Source organism: Xiphophorus maculatus, chromosome 3 (assembly GCF_002775205.1).
Source record: "Xiphophorus maculatus strain JP 163 A chromosome 3, X_maculatus-5.0-male, whole genome shotgun sequence".
NCBI classification, from domain to species: Eukaryota; Metazoa; Chordata; class Actinopteri; order Cyprinodontiformes; family Poeciliidae; genus Xiphophorus; species Xiphophorus maculatus.
The window spans coordinates 22739298-22759234 of NC_036445.1; the positions used below are offsets into that span (position 1 = coordinate 22739298).

Sequence of the window (19937 nt, forward strand, 5' to 3'; positions counted from 1 at the left end):
TCACTCAATTGACTAAAAAAAACTACCAAAATGCCTAATTGGCGGTAAATCCAACTCCTACGAGCTATTTTTGCGCCTCCGCTCTCCAGCTGGCGCTCATTGAATTCCCGATGAGAATGATTGGCGTAAGATGTGCTGACGAAGGCGGGTTTAGGAGAACTGCGTCAAGTTGCCAACAGAGACACAAAAGCTGCTTAGCAGGCCTTCAGAATAAAATTGTTGATTGGGGGTTGCACATGTTTAGCTGAAATTACAAAACCCTGCTGAAGAAAAGCTAGTTGGAACATTTTACTTGCTTAAAAATAAATGTTCCCAAATAAAAACCTATTTATAACAGTTTGCTTAAAATTTTCACATGGCAGAAATTAAGTTTCTGAAACAAATATTTGTTTAATTTGGATGCTTGGTCATTGTTTTATACCCTAACTCTTTTTTAAAAATTATTTCTCCACAACTTTATTCCTGCTAATGTAATTATTTGTACTGTTTTTTATTTATTTAGGGGTATCAGAGTAAAGTGGGCTAAATACAAATAAATCTTATTTTTAAGATTTTATTTTTTTAAGTATCACCACTAGAAGATGCTTTGTTTTAGTGTATAACATGAAATCTAAGTAACAAAATGCTAAAAAAAAAATTAAATAAATAAAAAAAAGTTAAATGGTACAAACAACCCAAAGAAATATAGTTATAATACTTTTTCAACACCAGTACAGAGGTATCTCCGCTACTGCACATAAAAGACAAAAAATGAAAAAATAAATGAATAAATCATCTTCTGTTTTCTTACAAAATACTAACATAATTACAACACAAATAAAAATAGAATTACACAATACAAAATGCTATTGTGACAGTGACAGAACCTAAAACATGTCCACATATAACATTGTAAATCTCAATTGCAGAGCTTGACAACTTAGGAGATGTGCTGAATGGACTTCCTGGGAAAGTTAATTAAAGATCTTTTCATTTTGCTTAAAGGCATTTCACTTCTTTTTTTTTATTAACAAAGTTCCTGCTCAAAGGAAAAAAATAATTCTCATTCAAAAGTGTGTAAAAATACTGCCTTTTAAAAAGTACAACTAAGGGTATATTAGTAGGTTTATTGGACATAATCAATTAACACTGATAGCGTTATGAGCCGTAGATGACCTTAGTTTGATTTATGTTTCTGTTTTGATCAGGTACTGTTTATTTCTTTATAGCTCGCCATTCTCTCTATACTTTTTCTCTTGTGTCAGTTCGTGTGTTCTCATTGTTGTTCTTTGGTTTTGTTTCTTTTTAGATGTTACTTTCAACCTGCAATGCCAGAGCCACATATGGCTGGAAATAAATTCTTACAAAAAGTGTTTCATCTGCTTCAAAGCTATTTTGTAATCGTTGCTTATTTGCATTATTTTATTCATTAGTCTTCAGAATTTGCACATAACTCTTTATTATCTGTCTGTATGATGACAAGATTGCTATGTAATAAATCAGATATGACGTTGAGTTACTCAGTATTCAAATAAGCTTTCAGAACACTGCCCATCTCTCGACGAGACTTTTGTCGAAGTTTCATTTTGAAAATATTTTCCGGAAGTAGTTTTGTGGCCCAATATATTTCTGTAACTTGATAATGTTAGAGGTTATTCAGCTACTGGGAGACGGGGATTATATCAAGTGGATTTGACAAGTAATAAACCCTTTGGAAAAGAACCAACACAACTTCTAATTTCTCATGGAAGAGCGCTCGACTTAGCAGTAAGTAAACGCATCGGTCCCTGAGCCTAACAAGCAGAGACGGACATGCCATTGTGCTTTCAGGTCACCGTGAACTTTTATCACTTGTTATGCCTATGCATAAATACACGTAGATATAAGTTTCTTAAAAAAAAAAAAAAAAAACATGCAGTTTAAAAGAGCAGGACGTTTTTAAAATTATTTTTGTGCACTATCCAGGTGATGTTGCGGTGTTAACGTAATGGATATTCAGCATATTTAAAAGGAAGAGCGGATTTTTGTGGGAGTCTGGCGTGTTTGGAGAGGATTTCTTAATCAGCGTCATGACGGAGTCCTCCAAACCCCCTTCAGGGTGAGTCTATGAACACAGACTGCACGCATACCGACTTATTACCGGTTTATGTAACTTGAAACTAACTTTACGTTTTTGGTGTGCACGTGAAATCTGGCCTAGTTAACCACAATGACATCGATTCTGTTGACCTTTTTCAACTTTTGTGTGCTAAAGTTTGGTAGTTATTGTTAGGATTTATTTTAATTTAATTTGCCCGTTTAATGATGTCTATAGCAATACTAATAATAAATAATAATAATAATAATAAAGAGACAAAAAATGTACCTTGTAAGAACACTCACACTGCTTGAACTTTCTGTTACAGCTATGCTTACTATAAAATTACTTCTGAAGGCAGTGGATTACATTGACTTTTATTATGAAAATGGGTGCTGTCATGCATTTCAAATGTTTGCTTGATGTTGAGAATCATGGAGAAGGCATGGGTCTTGTAAAACATGACCTTCTGTCACATCTTTATAGTATGTGTGATGCTGCAGATGTTCTCCTGTTCTCAGTAGTGCATGTGAATAAGAATGAAGGGCGATGATCTCAGTATTTATTTTTGCATCCGGTTGAGGTATCCAACTATTTCTGTGATGCCACTTTCATGTTTTATTTATCCATTATAGTTAACAATCAACTGACCGTCAGAGAATAACATTTCAATACTTTGAGTTTTGAAGTAGCCAGATATTAGCCCTTTTGATGAGTTGTGGTTAGCGCTGCAGTGCTTCATGTTGTTGAATTCCACCATCACCATGTGTTAACAAGGACTTTCATCTTACTACTCTGCCACAGGGGCCAGATTTGTGGAGATCATAGTAGAAAATTTCCAGACTCTCACCAGAGCTGTTGAATTCTGCAGCTCTTCCAAAATAACTGAATAGTTTCTGTGATTAATGCTTTTCTTCATGCCTTTCATGTTGTGCCATATTTTCCACTGACTGAAAAATGTCTCATGACATGTCCAAAGCTTGGGATATTGTAGTGGTATAAGAAGGACTTTACTTTAGATTGTTGTTGGAAGCAGCACTGATAATGTAAAGTGAACATTTTTGCGTGTTTATCTGTTATTTTAAGTGCACGCCTCTTTAACCTGATTACAGAGATTTCAGAGTCCCAAGCACGTTTTAGCTAAATTACAAAGTGACTGTCCACTGAGTCTGCTGGCACCGGAGCCAAAATGCCTTTTCATACTTTCGCTGTGCGACATTTTTCTTCAACATACATCGCCGTGACAACTTCTGTGTTACAACTTCTCCTTCGTCCTCACTCTTTCTCTAGCTGCCTTACTACTGTGATCCTAATAAAACAGAGCTCATAAAACCTTGCTAACAAACTTGCTTCCAAAACTCACCCAGCATGGTCTCTTGAGCAGACACAGAAAAAAGACAAGACTACTCTTTTTGGGAAGTGCTTTTGTAACCTGGCTTTTGAAACCTGAGCACTGAGCTTTTATGCGGGTGTGGGTCAGTGCTTAGAAAGCTAAGAGTGTATCCTTCAAGTATGGGAAGGGAAGGCGGCCTGAATGAAACTTGAATTCTGTGAGTTAAAAAACATGCGATAAATTCAGGGTAACTTCCTTAAAAGCGACAGTTTGATTTCTCACAGAAAACCGACATCAGACATATAAATGTAAGGAAAACTATTTCCAATCTGTTGCGGTTAAATTAACCTTAAATTTTGCTTATCTTGAGCCTAATTTTGTTTTTATTGGTGCTACCAGTTTTGACAGAGCAGGATGTGGGCAAGCTTCTGATTCCGAATGTTCTTACTCTCAGTCAGAGAAGGAGCATTTTGTCTTTGCTAAGAAAGCAAACTGATTATAAATTAAAAACATAATGAAAATGCTAGGTCAAACAGAACAACACCTGGGGATGTTTTTAATCCTTTGTTTCTTTAATTTATCAACATTTTCCACCTACACTTGACAAAAAAATGAACATTTTATATAGGTATATATTAGACCAATAAAAACATTTTTAAAATAGACATGTGGGCGGGATTAATCAAAATTAAAGGACTTAATTTTACAAATGAACCACATTTGAATTAATATTTCATTTTCTGAATGTCTGTCTTTTCCTATTCATTAAATACAAAAGAACTAGGGACATGTGGGAACAACATGTGTTAAAGTAACACTTTTCTTTAGGAAACAAGTTAGAATAGCCCAAAATCAGTAGCAGATAAAATCTTAAAGAGAAATAAAAATCAGTATTGGCAGCAAACACATCTGTGCATCTCATGTCATTTCTGAAACAAAACCACTATGTGAAAACTCTTCAAGTTTGTTACTTCTGACTGTGTGTGTTGGAGCATTTTGTAAGCAGATTGCATTTAGACTAGATTTGTCTTGTTGAACTCTGCAGCAAACACGTACCTTTTAATTAACAGACTGATGTCTTCCTCTGCATGACTGGAGCGTGTGCGCTTGTGTGTGCGGGGGTGTGTGCACATGTGTTTGTGAGAGAACAACTTCCTGAGAGTTTTGTTTGTGAGCTGATTAAGGTTTATACAAGAGGCTTTTTAATAATGTGGTTTTGTTGCATATGCCTTGCCTTCATTTTCCATAAGCAGTAAGGGAGCGGCAGATGTATGAACTTAAACTGAAGCGACTGCGATATTCCTTAAATTTACAACTTCCCTCACGTGTGTGGGGTTTTGTTCTTCAAAGTGCTTTATAGATCTGTGATAAATTTATAGGGAGTTTCAGTACTTCTGTCTGTCTTTTATAGAGTTAATTGTAGTCACATGAGTTATTTCCAATCTGTATTTCACATATAAAATGAATTATTTTCAAATATGCATGTATTTAGAAACACATGCATATTTCTAAATATGAACTTCCTCCTTTAAACATAAGGAAAACTCATGTCGAAGAAACTCTCTATGTACAGGCCTCAGCAACTGACGCATGCTGCCGTCTGCTTCACAGCTATGTTAGACTTAGTTTTCTTGTCTCAGAAGCTTCCATTGTTTGTGATGCACTTGGTTTTGCATCTGCTCATGTTTAGCTCAATTGTGAAAATGACTGATGCTTTATTTTCTTTTCTAATTAATACTATAGAGTGTGACATGCATTTGTATTTAGCCTACCTGAGTTAATACTTCGAAGTTCAACACTTATTTGGAAGGTTTGGTGCTGTTATAGTTACAAGTCTTTTGAGTTTGTTGCTGTCAGCTTTGCATCAACATACATATTTTCAAATGTTGCACAAAATTACAAAGAAGAAAACTGTATATCATTTTAATTTCACTTCACAATTGTTAAATAATTGGGGTTAGTCCGTCACATAAGGACTCAATATAGTATGGAAGAGTGTAAAACTGAGTAGAAACATTCTTTTTAATTTAAAAAAATATATATGTCTATTTTTTTTATACACAAAGAGGGACGTCTCCATTGGTTACAACAGTATATTTAGGCTTATTTTATGGTAGCTTAAATTAAACCCCTCTGAAATGTGAGATGGACAGGAGAGCACTCATTTGAGGTAATGTTGTTGGCAGTTCTACGGCATCAACCATTTAGCAGACCACTTTGACTTAAATAATGTGTGGATGTTGGGTTTCCACAAGCTTGCAAACTTCAACTCAACTCTTAAATTTAGAGATAATCGGCAGAGAATGGTAATAAAATGTTACGTATGTTTTTTTTCTGGTAATAATGGGATTTCTGTTTAATGTCAAATGGATGTTTGTTTAAGGGCAAGAACACCCAACAACATCCCTTCTGTGTACCATTAAGACAGAAACGCAGCTCTGAATATTCACTCCAGAGCAATGCGGTGCTATATTTATCACATTTCTACACTGGGTGTATTTGTAGACAGTTGTTCTTCATGGGCTCCACCACACTGTCGGCTGTGTTATATGCCAACCCCGCTGTTAGTGCTGAACACATGAAGTGGCAGACACTTTTTTTAACAACAAAGACCTCTCTGTACACTTGACAATGTGAAGTAACAACAGCGGACAGACAGAGAGTGTTTGTCTGTTTAAAGCAGCTGTTATGAGTCAGTTTATTTCTGGAAGCCCGCTGTCATATGTTAGTCACTGCGGTATGTGCGTTGGTAAGAGAGGAAGACAGACGGACTGCACATGTTTGCGCATACAGATTTAATGGAGTCTGGTGGATACTCCAAGATTGTTGGATGTTGGTGAACCGTTTAATCCATTAATGCAGAGAAAACAACCACTTTGTGCTAACATCATTTTTTGAGGTGTTATTATGAAAACAATTGAAGGCTGCAGTACAGAGCCTGCTTATGGTGACATTTCTATGATGTACATTGAGAAACACAACAAGTGGAACTTCTATTTGATCTCTTGTCCTCTAAATAATCTCAATCCATGAAGATGAGTACTTGGTTTAGTTTTTAAAAAGGAGTAGGTGTTGCCATTGTGAAACCTGTTCTAGCAATGTCTGCATCATAAGTGTTTTTCCTTGAGTCTCTCTAGTGGGAGCAGTCTCTAATTGAACAATCATCTTGGGAATTAGAGAACAGACTAATTAGCATTTCTAACTGTTGTGATTTTACATGATCTCTCTGTCTTTTCACCATCAGCTCCATTGTTCTTCACCTGTTTGCTTTTTCTGTTCTGTAGTTCTGCATCATCAAATATTTCTCTTTTTCCTACTAACATCTGTTATTTCTTTTTCTTATTTCTACTGGGGTTGCTTGTCACTCATAAGTCTAACTCATCATAACGTTGGAATATTGTAAAGACTCCTATCACTCCTTACTTATTCACTTAAGTCACTATAAATTTTTCTGCTACTTTATTTTTATAATGCATGGTTACTTATTTTTTGTGTCTAATTAATTAATACAATGTGTTCACTTGGTATTATTTTTTACTAAGCCTAATTTTATTTCTATTTTATCATTTACCTACTTGTGATGCTGTGTTTGTTGTGAATCACTTTGGTCAGCTGAGACTGTAAATATAAATAAACTTTGACTTGCCTTGATGGAGTTACTGCAATAAATACATTTTTCACTCATTTTTAATATTTTTCTAATGGGTCTACAGACTTTCTAGTCCTAGCCTAAATTTTAGATTGTTACAATAAATATTCAGATTTATTGTGATGCACATGTGCTGCATTTTTTGTTAGAGGCAAAAATAAAGCCTCTAATTGTCCTTGTTTCAATGCAAAATAATTTATGCACCTCTAGTTTAGTGGAAAGGTGGCTTTTCTGTAGTATTTGATAGATCCTCCCACAGTTTTGTTGAGAAAATAGTAATAAAATTGAGAAGACTAAACTGAGTACTGAGTCCCATATTAAAGGAAACCTAGCAGCCATGTGCAAAGAGCGAGTTTCATTTGAGTGTGGACGCTCAGAGAAATGTGATGCTACAGTGTCTATTTTATTGCTGTGCTCGAGGAAGGCAGTGCTTTTAGCATGGTTATAAAGAACCACCATACAAATTATGTGACCTTAATGTATTTTAAAAAATGTAGAAATATAATGTGCAGACCAATTCAGAACAATGAAAAAACTGCATCCGCAGGCAAGACCTTCATTACGTCGCAAGACATAGTCTACATTTGTGTCTTGCTGTGTGTTTAGGTTGCTAATTATGTGGTCAGTAATGCTTTCATCAAGGCGTATGCTGAATTAGACCCTGTTTGGGTTGCTAAGCAGGTTACTATATATTGCTACGTGGTTTAGCAACATGTAGAGAGCTCGTGTTTTAAATGTCTTTATGTACTAACAGAAAAAATCTTTCAAAGCTTCTTTGCTGGTTTTCTTTCTTGCCATCCTTGTTGGTTTTTGCCTTTCTGGGATACACGCCCTTTGTGAGAATGCGTCCAATATCCACAGCTGCTGCTGAACCGAGGTCTGCTCTCATCTGCAGTCAAGTGGTGTAAATATAGGTTGTCATGGGGACACCATGACACCCAAGAAGTATGCTGGCTGGATTGCAGGATGGTGTATACGTGTGGGTCCAGAGTGAAGTGAGGGAGAGTCTGGGATGTGCTCACATTCATCTGAGACAGGACAATGGAAGGTGGGAGGTAAATAATGGCACTGATAATTGTTGTTGTTCATTCTAGTGGTTTTACCATTTGAATTTTTATTTTAAACACAAGTTTTTTTTTAAAACTTACTGACTACATATACAGTATGTATTCAATAAAGAAAAATTAGGATTTTAATTCTTCAAGCCAGAGGAAAGTTTGTCAACTCTAACAGCAGCTTTGTAATATGAACGCAAGATAAGAATTTTCCTCAAACATGTAGGATGTCCCATAGGCAAGTTTTTGTTTAGATAGTCATCAATCCAAATGATTAAGGCCCACATTTGTGTCTTTTGGAGTTTCTGACAAAGCTAACAACTAAATAATGTTGTGTTTTCAATGTAACTCATTTTTATCTAAATAAATAACATTAAAAAACTCACTGGTAATTTGATATTGCCCATCCCCAACCTGTACCCTAATGGTGTTTGGTCACTTTTCAACTTTTGGACAATGTTCTGCTTGAGTCATGTTCCTACAACTCAAATAACAACGGTGTCAATGTGATGTTTTTGATAATCAGTCTTTTCAAATGGTACATAGGAGTGTCTATGCGTATCTATGATTGTCTGTCCTGTGAATGGATGCATAACCACTATTTCTCAATTTTGAATGAAGTAATGAAGCCATATCAAGGGCATTTAAACAAATTACCTGATCAGTCAATGTGTATGTGGAAATTATAATGTCTTGTATTATATGGTTGCACATTATAACTTCTATTGTCCTTGACTCTAAGGACATCCTTGTAGGGCTGCGGGGATGCTACTCCATCTCTCACCCAATGACATGGGTGGACAAGTTGCCACTAAATTAAATAAATAAAGAAAGAAATTTGTCAGAAACAAAGTAGTTCACAATCACCAGTGGTTGTCTTATTTAAAAACTGAAGTTTTTTCACATTTGCTACTGTACTAGCTATGTCCTTCAAGCAATGTAACAGCATGTCTAGAAGGCAAGTGTGTTTATTTTTATTTTGAGAGGGTGACACCTTTTTTGTTTGAATTACTCCTTTCTAACACCTCTGTCAAAAACATCAGTCAGTTGACTTCCTGCTGTCACTATGTGCTTGTTCGGTAGTGATAACTGCAAAGTCATTGACTCTGTGCTTTGTAAATAAACTGAGTCGAACTTTGTTGCTCACGTTTAAATTGGTGCTGCACAGTGGCCCAGTTCTTAGCCATGTTTCCTTGTAACAAGAAGATCACGTGTTCAAATCTGAGCCAGGGTCTTTATGCATGGAGTTCACATGTTCTCTCTGTGAATGTATGGGTTCTTTTTCTCCAAAAGCCTAAAAGATGCATGTGTTGGATAAATTGGTTCATCTAAAGTGCCTTCAGGTGTGCGTATTGTAAATGTTGAAACAGGTGCATATCCAACAAAATTTTTTTAGTAGTGAAATCAGAGAAAAGTTCCTCTTGTGAGTAATGGATGTCTTAAATCTTATCAAAAAAGACCTAATAAAGAGTAAAAGGTGTTTTATTATGAACTTGGGGTAGTAATGTATCCTTATGGATGATGCTTAGTCAAGTGAAAGGGACTTAGTGTTTCTGAAAGGTCCATTAGCAGTGTGTGTATGTGCGTATAAAAGAAAAGAGCACTTTAGTAACCAAGTTCCTGCAGCATCGCAGCACTCCACTTACTGCACCCCTGTGCCAGAGCAGAGTTTCCTGCTTTTCCTTCATTACTTTTCTTTTACTCTCCTCATCTTTCTCATTGCTTACGGTGATTCCAACTCTGTGGGAGACCAGACTTTTTCCTAAAGGCGTCTTTGTCTATGCTGGAGAGAGCGGGAAAGTGAAATGTTGCTCTAAAAAAAGAGAGGGAGAGGAGGATACTAGCTCACTGTGCTAAGTCTGGCTGAGGCCCAGTCTTACAGGTCCACAGAGCCTGGTTCTGTTTACCTTTAAAGACCAGACCTACCAAGAAGGCTTCACATCCTAATAATGCCTTTGTAGCTTCTTAAGCGTTTACAAGAATGACAATATAGTAAACAATATAGTACTATGTTTATGGTGGGTAACCCATATGTTTGAAGGAGTTTTATATTTACAGTCTTCAAACTTAATAATAAAACAAACCCCTCACTATAATTTACTTCTAAATGGATTATAATCAGTGTTGTCATAACCTTAATTGTGGGCTGTCATTCCAATGACACAACCAGCAGAAACCACTCTGCATTGCATGAGTTAATGACTCTCTGTGTCCTCTGGGTCAGAGTTAGCTGATGTCTCACATCCTGTCAATGTTTAACCTTACTCAGGTTAGAGTCCGTTCGCTGTCATGCTCATTCTTATTTTTCTATTCTGGACTGGGTGGAAAAGCCTCAGAGAACATTGAATTTTACAGCCCTGGGTTGGACGATAAAAGACGGGCACATCGATTATTTTGAGGCGTGTGCTGAATCTTAGAACATTTGTAAAGGTTGAGAATTGGTCTGAACACCAATTGTTTGGACACTAACGCAAGGATTTCCTTTGATGTAAGTGAGATACTTCTATGAAATTCACATGCACTGTATGAAAAAATGTTGTCTAGAATAATTGTTTGCCATTGTGTACATACAGTGCATGACTTGTTGAAATCTACTGTTTCTGTTGGGCTGCTGATTGTAGCCTCAGGAGTCCATGTCGATAATATCTTTCCCAAGCTCATCACAGGAGGATTTTTTTTTTATGTAACTATTGTTCTTATGGTCTGAACATGCAGCTGTTTTCAGGAGTTTTCGTGCCAACAAAGTTTTGCTTACTTTTTAAATGTATTTTATTTTAGGTAGTTCAGGAAAACCAGGCGATCCCAAGAACTAGGTGTTGGCTGGCTTGAAATTCTCTCGGTGGATAACATTTATTAAGCTTCACTGTATTGAAGTATCTATTCAAAAACATAATATTTAAATGCATAACATAATTAGAATTATTGTATCTATTGTATCTTATTTCTATTGATGCTAAAATAATGTAATTGAATGTTACTTATAATAATGCTATCTATATTTTTTTTTGTCATTTTTTTGATACATAGATTTAAGAAAAACAAAGTAAACCCCCCTGGTAAAATTTAGCAGTTATTCTTAAATAAAGATGCTTGTCGCACAGAATGTTGCACCTTAATTATTATTATTTTTCTTTCCAATTTATGTGAGCAGAAACAAGACGTCAAACAATGTCATATCTAAAATAAATGAATATAAAAATCTTCAGTATGATGAAGAAGTCAACATATAACAGTACTATTACAAACAAACTTATTTACATCTGTTTCCAAGCCTAGATAGTAGGAGCCTTTCAGACATTAAAAAAGCAGTGCACAGCAGTAAGTGGGGGAAGGGCAGCACTACATTAATCTACACTTACAGGTATACAGATGGAATTTTCTTTATTGCCTCGGAAACTAATTTTCGTTGTGAAATGCTTACACTTTAAACCCTTTGTTTACCGTGACACCAGTAGCCAGTCCTTTCCAGGCTTCATTTTAGTAAAACTATGATTCATCAGGTGTTTTATAGGTGACTACATCTGTTATAATGATCTGTTACTGCATATTTTTATTTTAAATAATTACCCAGAGCTGCAATAAGATTGAAAAGAGAGATGTTTATGAGGAGTGCTATGGAATGCAATTTAAAGGCGAGAACTAAGTGACACAAATGCATTTCATAGAAGTGTGGGCGGTCTGGGATATAGGTGAGATAGCAGAAGGAGAATCTGCAGAAATTGTTAGGTTGTTGTTGTGAGTCATTTCAGAATCACGTTGAATCAGTAGCTGTTCGAAGATTAAACATCTTGATAACCAAACGGATGATTTCAGTTTCTGTTGTAGTATGAATGAAGTCTTTGGTGCAACACTGCACCAAAGTCAGAAATGCAGAAAAAAAAAATGTCATTGGTATTCAGGCTGCTCTTGAGGTGGTAACAGTGGAATCCATTCACCAGGCTGGGTTGTTATGTAAGCAGTGCTGAATTCAAGAGAAACAAAAGTGTCTCAGTTGAAATAGAAGTAAAAATAAAATTAGTGCTTCTAAAAAGGTAATAAAAAACACCTGGGAATATCTAGTATTTCTGTATCTTTTTTTTAACCTTTGGATTTGTCATTATCCAGGAGGAGAATGAAAGTTCCTGCCCCACCTCCACCACAGGCCCCCCAACCGGCTCCCCGTCATTTGTTCAGGTACAATGTACCTGATGGAGGAGGGACATCAGCCATGGATGTCAAGGAAAACATCCTAAGGCCCACCATCGTTTTCCAGCTAACTCTACCACATGGCTACCAGGTTTCTGTAACAGAGGATGGAAGGTTAGTCCAATGAAGCACATGTTTAATCTCTCAAATTCCAGTGGTATTTGTTCAGTCACTTTGTCCTTCCATTGCTTTCGTCTGCGAGATATTTTGGTTGTGAATGCTGATACAAGTTCTACAATCTACTGCTATTTTATTTAAACTGATAAATCTAGAAATCTTTCAGTCTTAGAGTTAGATCATGTGAGTTAAACTCCCAAACTGGAATATGATAAATGGATGTTGCCCTATTTTATGGAGCCTGGTGAATGTTCACATGCCATTCTCTATGCAGTGCACAGGCTTTTGTCCTGGTGTGTGGTCAGCTGACCTGCTAATGCACTCCATAATGAGGTTCCTGCTGCTGCTGAGGCAGAAAATTGGGGATGTCTTTGATAAAAAAAAAACAAGCCTCTCTTTATTACCCAAGTAAAATCTTAAGGCCAGCAGATGTCTCCATTGTATTCCCTACCAGTGTACAAAAATAAGGTTTTGTTTGTTTTTCTCTGGTCAGTTTTTACATATACAATGTACTGGTGCTTTTTGGTTGGTTAGAAAATCATTGAGAAGTAAAATTATTTCAAGAAATCAGTTTAAGAAATGTAACTAATGTATTTTTTTTACTCAAAAACACAATATTTTTTTATGTGCATGATTATAGCTTTTATTAACCAGTTAAAAAGTTATTCTTAATTCGGAAATCCTATGTTATTGCCTACACTATACTGTCTTGACTGTGGTCCAGTTTTAAGTGATTGACACCCTCCATAAGGAGAGTAAAGGCTCCTTATGGAGAGTCTCGAGAGAATCAAAATTTGAAGAGTTTCCCTTTGACATTTAACCTCTTGAAGCATTCACTGCAGTGCCTATTTTTAACAGTGGGAGTTGTGGAAGATCAAATCTGCCTGTATTCAACATCTGATGGAAAAACAATTGTGTATACAGGTTGTACATTTCTAATATAGTTCTAGCAACAGAGGCCTTACAAGTGTAAATTAGTTGCCCATTTTTTGCAGTTTTTCCATACTTTTACTACTTTGTCTACCAGCCATTTTCCTTCCACTCAACTTTCCAATAACATGCCTATATACAGGACTTTGTGAAAAATCAGGTTCTTTGACAATGACCTAAGGACAAATTAATGTCTGTCAAGTCAGCAGTCCTCCTCATAATTGTTTAGGGCATAGCACAATATTTTTGTTTATTTTTTTATTGGTCATTCGTAAAAAATAATAATAAAGCTATACATTTCACACTTACACTGTATGTGTGTCACAATTACATATTTGATTTATTCACTTTTTTGGTGATACCCTAATTTACTCGGATGCATGAAACTGTTTTATGCAGTAACCATGTTTTTCTAGAAGGTTTTGGATCAAAACAATTTAATAAAGTTTTAGAAATTAGTTCTTTATTGAATGCAAATAGATGTGCTGTGGTCACCATTTATATCATGATTTGCATTGACTTACAGAAATCTCTTTCTAACTCTTGTATAAGAATACTCACACAGACAAAGCAATGTAGAGAACAGCTGACAACATATTGTAAAAGGATTAAAAGAATCAGTGTTTGTGTCTTTATTTGCTGAGCTGAGCTGACACTGAGCTCTGTTATTCCAAAAATCTTTTTAATGCCCCTGTATAGCACTCATGAAATTGGTTACATAATTTAGTTGTGTAACTCGTATCTTTATTTCTGTTGCTAAACACTGCACTGCAACTCAGAAACCTGGAATCAGCTAATAGCCGATTACTTATCTATGATGAATTGCAACACAGTGTTTTAATATTATGAAAATCATATACCATTGTGTTGCCGTTTCAGGCCCACATATGGAGCACACTGATTCCAAAGTCAGAGATTTTCTCTTCAGCATTCTTTGTTGTGCTATCTGTCTCCATTATGTCATTTGATCTGGATTTTCCCACAAAAAGAGACCATTTATTTCTTTGTCTGAAGATTGGCAGGTAATACTGTAGACCTAATCATCACTTGCCCTCTCCAACTGGATTGCAGAGCAAATGAATGAATAAGTAGAGGGCAGAGCCAGTCCTGTTACACGAATGTTTTCTTTGCTGTTGTCTTCTCTTGGATAAACCTTGTAGTTTATTAGTTGATACATGGACAAACTGACCAAGTAGTAAAGTAAAGGCAAATTGCAATATTTGGTCAGTATTTAAAAGGAAAAAAAAATTATATATATATATATATATATATATATATATATATATATATATATATATATATATATATATATATATATATATATATATATATAATATATATGCTGCTTACATGAGGCCCCTTGTGTGTATATATATGTATATACACTACTTATTTAGCTTATTAATAACTTATTGCTGTTTATAGTTTTAAAATTGACTTAGATATGTTTAGAACAGTATTGTTCAGTGCTCATCTATGAACTCCAGTTAGATATGAAGACATCACATGTTTGAGTTTTCCAAAAAGCAAAGGGAAAACAGCAGTTAATTCTGGCAAAAAACAACTTTATTGTCCTGCTTATTTGCAGTTCATTAGGTATACGAGTTCGTTTTGCTTTCCTTTTTTGTGAAGCTAAAGCTAGGTAGGCCTTGTAACCCAATATTCTGTCCTTACACAGACGGGCACACGCACACACATATTATCCGGACACACTTTCACTCCTCTTTCTTTTCTCGTCTCCCAGTAAACCTTTGATGGATTTGCTGGTTGATTTGTGTGGTCACCACCATCTTAACCCATCAACGCACACCTTGGAGCTGCTTTCCCCCGACGGTCACTCTTTGGGATTCAAGCCCAACGCCCTGCTCGGCTCCTTCAATGTGGCCTGTGTGCTCATCAAGGAGAAAGTCGTGGAGGAGAAAGTGACCCGTAGACCAGCTCCTAAAGTGCCAGAGGTGAGTTACGGGGAATCCCGCTTTTGTTGCAGCAGGTCCCACTTTTTGTTGTGTGCTCATTGCGTTTTGAAGTCTATTTGAGGTCATTTAAAAAATACTTCATATGCTACCGCCTGAAATCAGTTCAAATGGGCCACGACTCTTATATGTTGTGTTGTGGCCAAAGGTATTTTCCTAAAAATGAAGCAGATATTATAATAAAAGAGAATTAAAGAGAATTACAATTGGAGAACATCTTTTTTTTTCAGTCATATATGAATAACTATCAGTTAATACATTTAACATCCTAGAAAAAATAGATCACATTACGTAACAATATTTCATATCATGTGCTTTATGCTGCTTACATGAGGCCCCTTGTAATCTTTCTTCCACCCTGTCCACTTTGTACCACTGGCAGAAGGCAAGGCCAGTGAAACCTGTAAGGGCTCATGCTAAGGTAGGAAGCTGGTTGCTTGTAAGCTGGCCTGTACATACTAGAGTCAATTTTATACACTCTTTATTTTTGTGTGACTTTTCTGAGTGGAAACTCTACAGGTTGTGTTAACATTTTACTTTTTACTTCTTTTTGTTCACTCTTCAGCTATTTCTTTCTTTGTGTACTTTTCTCTGCCTCTCCTTAGCTTTCCTCAGGTGTTTCAATATTTGATGAGTCCCTTACCTTTAGTTACCATGCATTATTTCTCTGCTGTTCTCAGGGCTCAGTGGCAGCTCTGTCTGCCTTTGAGCCCAGCTGGCCTCAGGCCAGAGGCCAACACTCCTCCTACAACTGCTGTCAGTCATTTACTGTTTTATTCCTTCACCCATTAGGCTTTTCAGCAGTTAAAGTCAGACTGCTGTGGGATCAGTGTGTACTCAGTTGATCAATAATAGGTATGTCCTGTTAAAATATGCTAATTGGCCCTAACATTATGAGTTGTTTCCCAATTGGGAGTTATTTCTAGTCCTGAAACAGTTTATCTGATTAATCATGCTAGATCAATTATTGAAATGATAATCAGCTATTTTAGTAGTCGATTAATTAACTGGAGTATGCAGACTTTACAATAAGGTCATTTGAAGAAAGAGCGACACACTTGGAGCCAAAACAGGAAATGTATACATTTTTAAAATAAAAAAAACCTTCTCTGTCTGTAAAGACATAATACCTAGAACTCTTCAAGTGACATTGTTTTCATTTTTCCTGGTTCAAATTCTGTAAAAGAAATACCTACAAGTAAGCACCTTTTGCTTTCCAATTATTAATTGGCTAATTGAAAAAATGGTCAATTGGTTAACCCTGCTCTATATTGATCCTAATTCAAGCAAAAAGGCTTGAGCTTTTCAGAGGTTGATGTTAGAAATATTTTTTATTTAGATTTATATGCATTCTTTGCTCCAAATGATCAAGGGTGCTTTAAAGGAATGCCATGTTTAGACAATAAATTGTTTATCCTATTGCTGTAAAAAGCAAGTTGAATTAATTGTTTTTGTTTTTATTTTTGCATTTTCTCTATGCATTTCTAATATTTGATAAAATAAGATGCAGTGATTAGATGAAAAATCTGCAGAATGTGTCAATTTTTAAAATCCAATTAATCATCAGAATATTTGATAGAATAATTGATTACTAAAATAATCATTAGCTGCAACCACTTATTTCCCATTATGTTGCCACAATCCTTCTGATCCATTGAGGCATGGACTCAAACAAATTTTTTATCAGATATTGTTCCAGAGTCGTCATGTTGTCAGTAATGAAGGGAATGTGTGAGTCTCAAACTCGCTGTGATGTGCAGATGATGGAGGGAGACTTGCAAATGCAGGACAGATGAGTTTGGACTGGTAAACAGACTTGGTGCATACTACACACTAGTCATTTAAGAGCATTACATATATAAAGTTTTCTGTTGTTTCAATATTTCCATCAAGCATTGGCAACTTTTTCTTTTATTAGAAGTGCAACCAGCTGTTTTTCTACTTTCCCATCGTAGAACTAAATAATTGGAATTTGTCTATTGATTGACACATTTCTACTTAATAAGGCTTTTGTTTGATCAGTAGACCTAGATTTACTGATTAATTCTCTCCATCATTATCTCAGAAAACTGTGCGGTTGATGGTGAACTTCCACGGCAACCAGAAGGCCGTGTTACGGGTCAACCCACTGGTTCCGCTCCAGGCTTTGATACCGGCCATCTGTGACAAGTGTGATTTTGACCCTGCACATGTCCTGCTCCTGAAAGATTGCATCAGTCGCCACGAGTTACCACTGGACAAATCTCTGACAGAGCTGGGAATCAAAGAACTCTACGTGCACGATCAGAGTCTAGGTAAACCTTAACCCGAATTAATGCTAATTCTAATGTCTATGTGTACAATGGTGGTTTCAGTGACGGATATCAACTGTGAGTGGAATAGGACTTGCTTTATATGGATATTTTGTCTTATCTGTTCAGTTGTGATTGGAGTCAAGGTCATACTTTATGATTCATGTCATTCTGAGAAACCAAACCCAGAAAGATTCTGTTTTTATCATAGAAATTCTTGGTGTGGCGCAGAATGATACAAGCAAAACATTATGTCATGTTTATGGTCAAATGCAGTTATCTAATTTTTAATATCCAGCTGCGTTAACTACTAGTATTCATGCAGTACCTGGCAGGAGCGTTCACTTCGTTTCAAACTTTTTCACTAATCTTAGTGTTTTAGATATGTACATTATCACATCATACTTTGGTGTATTTCAAACACAAGGGCATGCATATTTTCATCTGGATACTGTAAACTTATTTATTATTTGTGTGTGTATCCTCCACATTAGCTTAGTCTGTGTGCCATTTTTAGATGTTTGAAAGTCTAAACAGAGCACAAACGATTTATCAGTTTGTTGCAATGCAGGTCACGTATCAATGACTCAGTCTGTTTGTAAATTTTTTTTCCAGTTTTACAGCCTAAAATGGCTTCTGCCCCTGTTCTGAACAACTCAGGTATATGTCCTCCATGTTGCTGGTGCTAATGTTTTCTATACTAACCCCCAAAGGCTGTTTAACCCAATCTACTGCTGCTTCCTCATTAACAAAGTCTTGTTGGTGCTTTTATTAAGCTTTGTAGGCTGCTTATAGTAAGACTATGTTAAAAGAAATTATGTGAAGTTATAGTTGTAATATGTGTGAACCATATTGTCACCTTTTATTTCTGAATAATTGTAATGAACTTAATTAGCTTTGCTAATTTAGAGACCAAATCACATCATTGCTCAGTAGGATAGCACAAAAATAGCATTTTTATTGAGAAACATCAGTTTAACATGTGAAGGTTAAATAAAACTGGTAGAAAATAATTAGGTTTTGGCGCCCTCTGCTGGCTAATAAAGTAAGATATAGCGATTGAAATAGTTTTTTCATTAATCGATTTTTTTGGATATTTTTGTGTGCAAGCAATGTAAATAACAGAATTTAAATTGAATGTTTAGTTATTAAAAACACTCCAACCTCTTTATAACTGTAATTTATGCATTGCTATAGTTTCAGAATAACACTGGCCCATAACTCTTTTAATATGACTCGTTAATGATGCCATATCTAACTTCACTTCCTCTACTTTTTTCTGTTTTTTTGTAGAGTCTTTTTATTCCAGTACTGCTAGTCTGGGAAGACCACAAAAGAAAGGGTTACTAAATATCTTCCCATTCAGCAAAAGGAAATCAAAGGTAAGATTTTAAATATCGCATGTAGGGAGTACTTTCACAAATTCTAAAGTAACAGGCAGCCATTTTGTCAACTAACCTAACATCTTTATTTAATTTATTTTCCTAGTCAAAAGTAAACCTGTATTGTGTATAAATCTAAAGCCTCTGAGCCAAGCTGTAAGGCACATTCCTTGAGTTATCGTCATACTTTTGGATAGATACAAAGTGTCTATTTCTATATTGTTGAAAATATCTGCTGTCTCTAATTTTATTAAACACAAATGTGTTTGATTCCTGTTTGAGGCTGTCTCAGAAATTTGTCTTTCAAAATAATCTCAAAGAAGCATTTTTAAGATTACCGTACATTCGTATCAATGATGATGTTGTGGATCAGATTGCTATCTAATGTAAAACAGCCAGAGAAAATGCTTTGAAAAACACTAAATGCATGTGTGTGTCTTTGAATGCTGCATGTGTGTATTCCTTTCCATTTGCAGACTGACAATAAGTCTTTGGACATGGATGACTTTGATGACATTGCAGTTCAAAACTCAGACACAAAATTCAATGTAAGTATTTAAAATATATTTATTAATCTCATCTGAACTAGTTATGAAATTACTCAGCTATTTTTATGGGTGGATAGTACAAGAGCTGTTTACAGCATATATTGAAAAACAAACTTCAAAGACTTGCTGATTCTGCAAGGTTTTGGACTCATTTTGTCCTTTGTATACAGTTAGTTAAAATTGAATGTTTTGTTTCCAAGACTTTTATTCTCACTCAGCAGTTCAAACCGGTGTAGCATGTTGCAAACAGTATTGTGTGAGGTAAAAATCATGTATATGTTGATAGGTCTAATCTTTTGTATGACCGAATATTAGGATCATAGTGTAGCAAAGAAAAAATAATGTGCCACGGAAAAAATCCCTGATGTTGAAAATTGCAAATTTGCAAGAAAAGGGTAGTTTTTTGGGGGATTTTTTC

General features: G+C 35.7%; 1 protein-coding gene across 4 annotated transcripts in view; it reads left to right on the forward strand.

Annotated features, from left to right (window-relative positions):
* Positions 1-1643: 1643 nt before the first annotated feature.
* Positions 1644-19937, forward strand: part of LOC102226686 (protein cordon-bleu-like) — a 51788-nt gene continuing 33494 nt past the window's right edge. Inside the window, exons 1-8 of one of the 4 annotated variants that reach the window (XM_023330557.1) lie at positions 1644-1746; positions 1945-2077; positions 12198-12392; positions 15070-15280; positions 17364-17592; positions 18205-18249; positions 18883-18971; positions 19448-19519. In XM_023330557.1, coding sequence (XP_023186325.1) covers positions 2049-2077; positions 12198-12392; positions 15070-15280; positions 17364-17592; positions 18205-18249; positions 18883-18971; positions 19448-19519 — 870 coding nt within the window. In that variant the 5' untranslated portion in view covers positions 1644-1746; positions 1945-2048. Of the gene's footprint in view, positions 1747-1944; positions 2078-10402; positions 10582-12197; positions 12393-15069; positions 15281-17363; positions 17593-18204; positions 18250-18882; positions 18972-19447; positions 19520-19937 lie in introns of those variants that run through there. The other 3 variants (XM_023330560.1, XM_023330559.1, XM_023330558.1) reach the window with 3 other exon arrangements.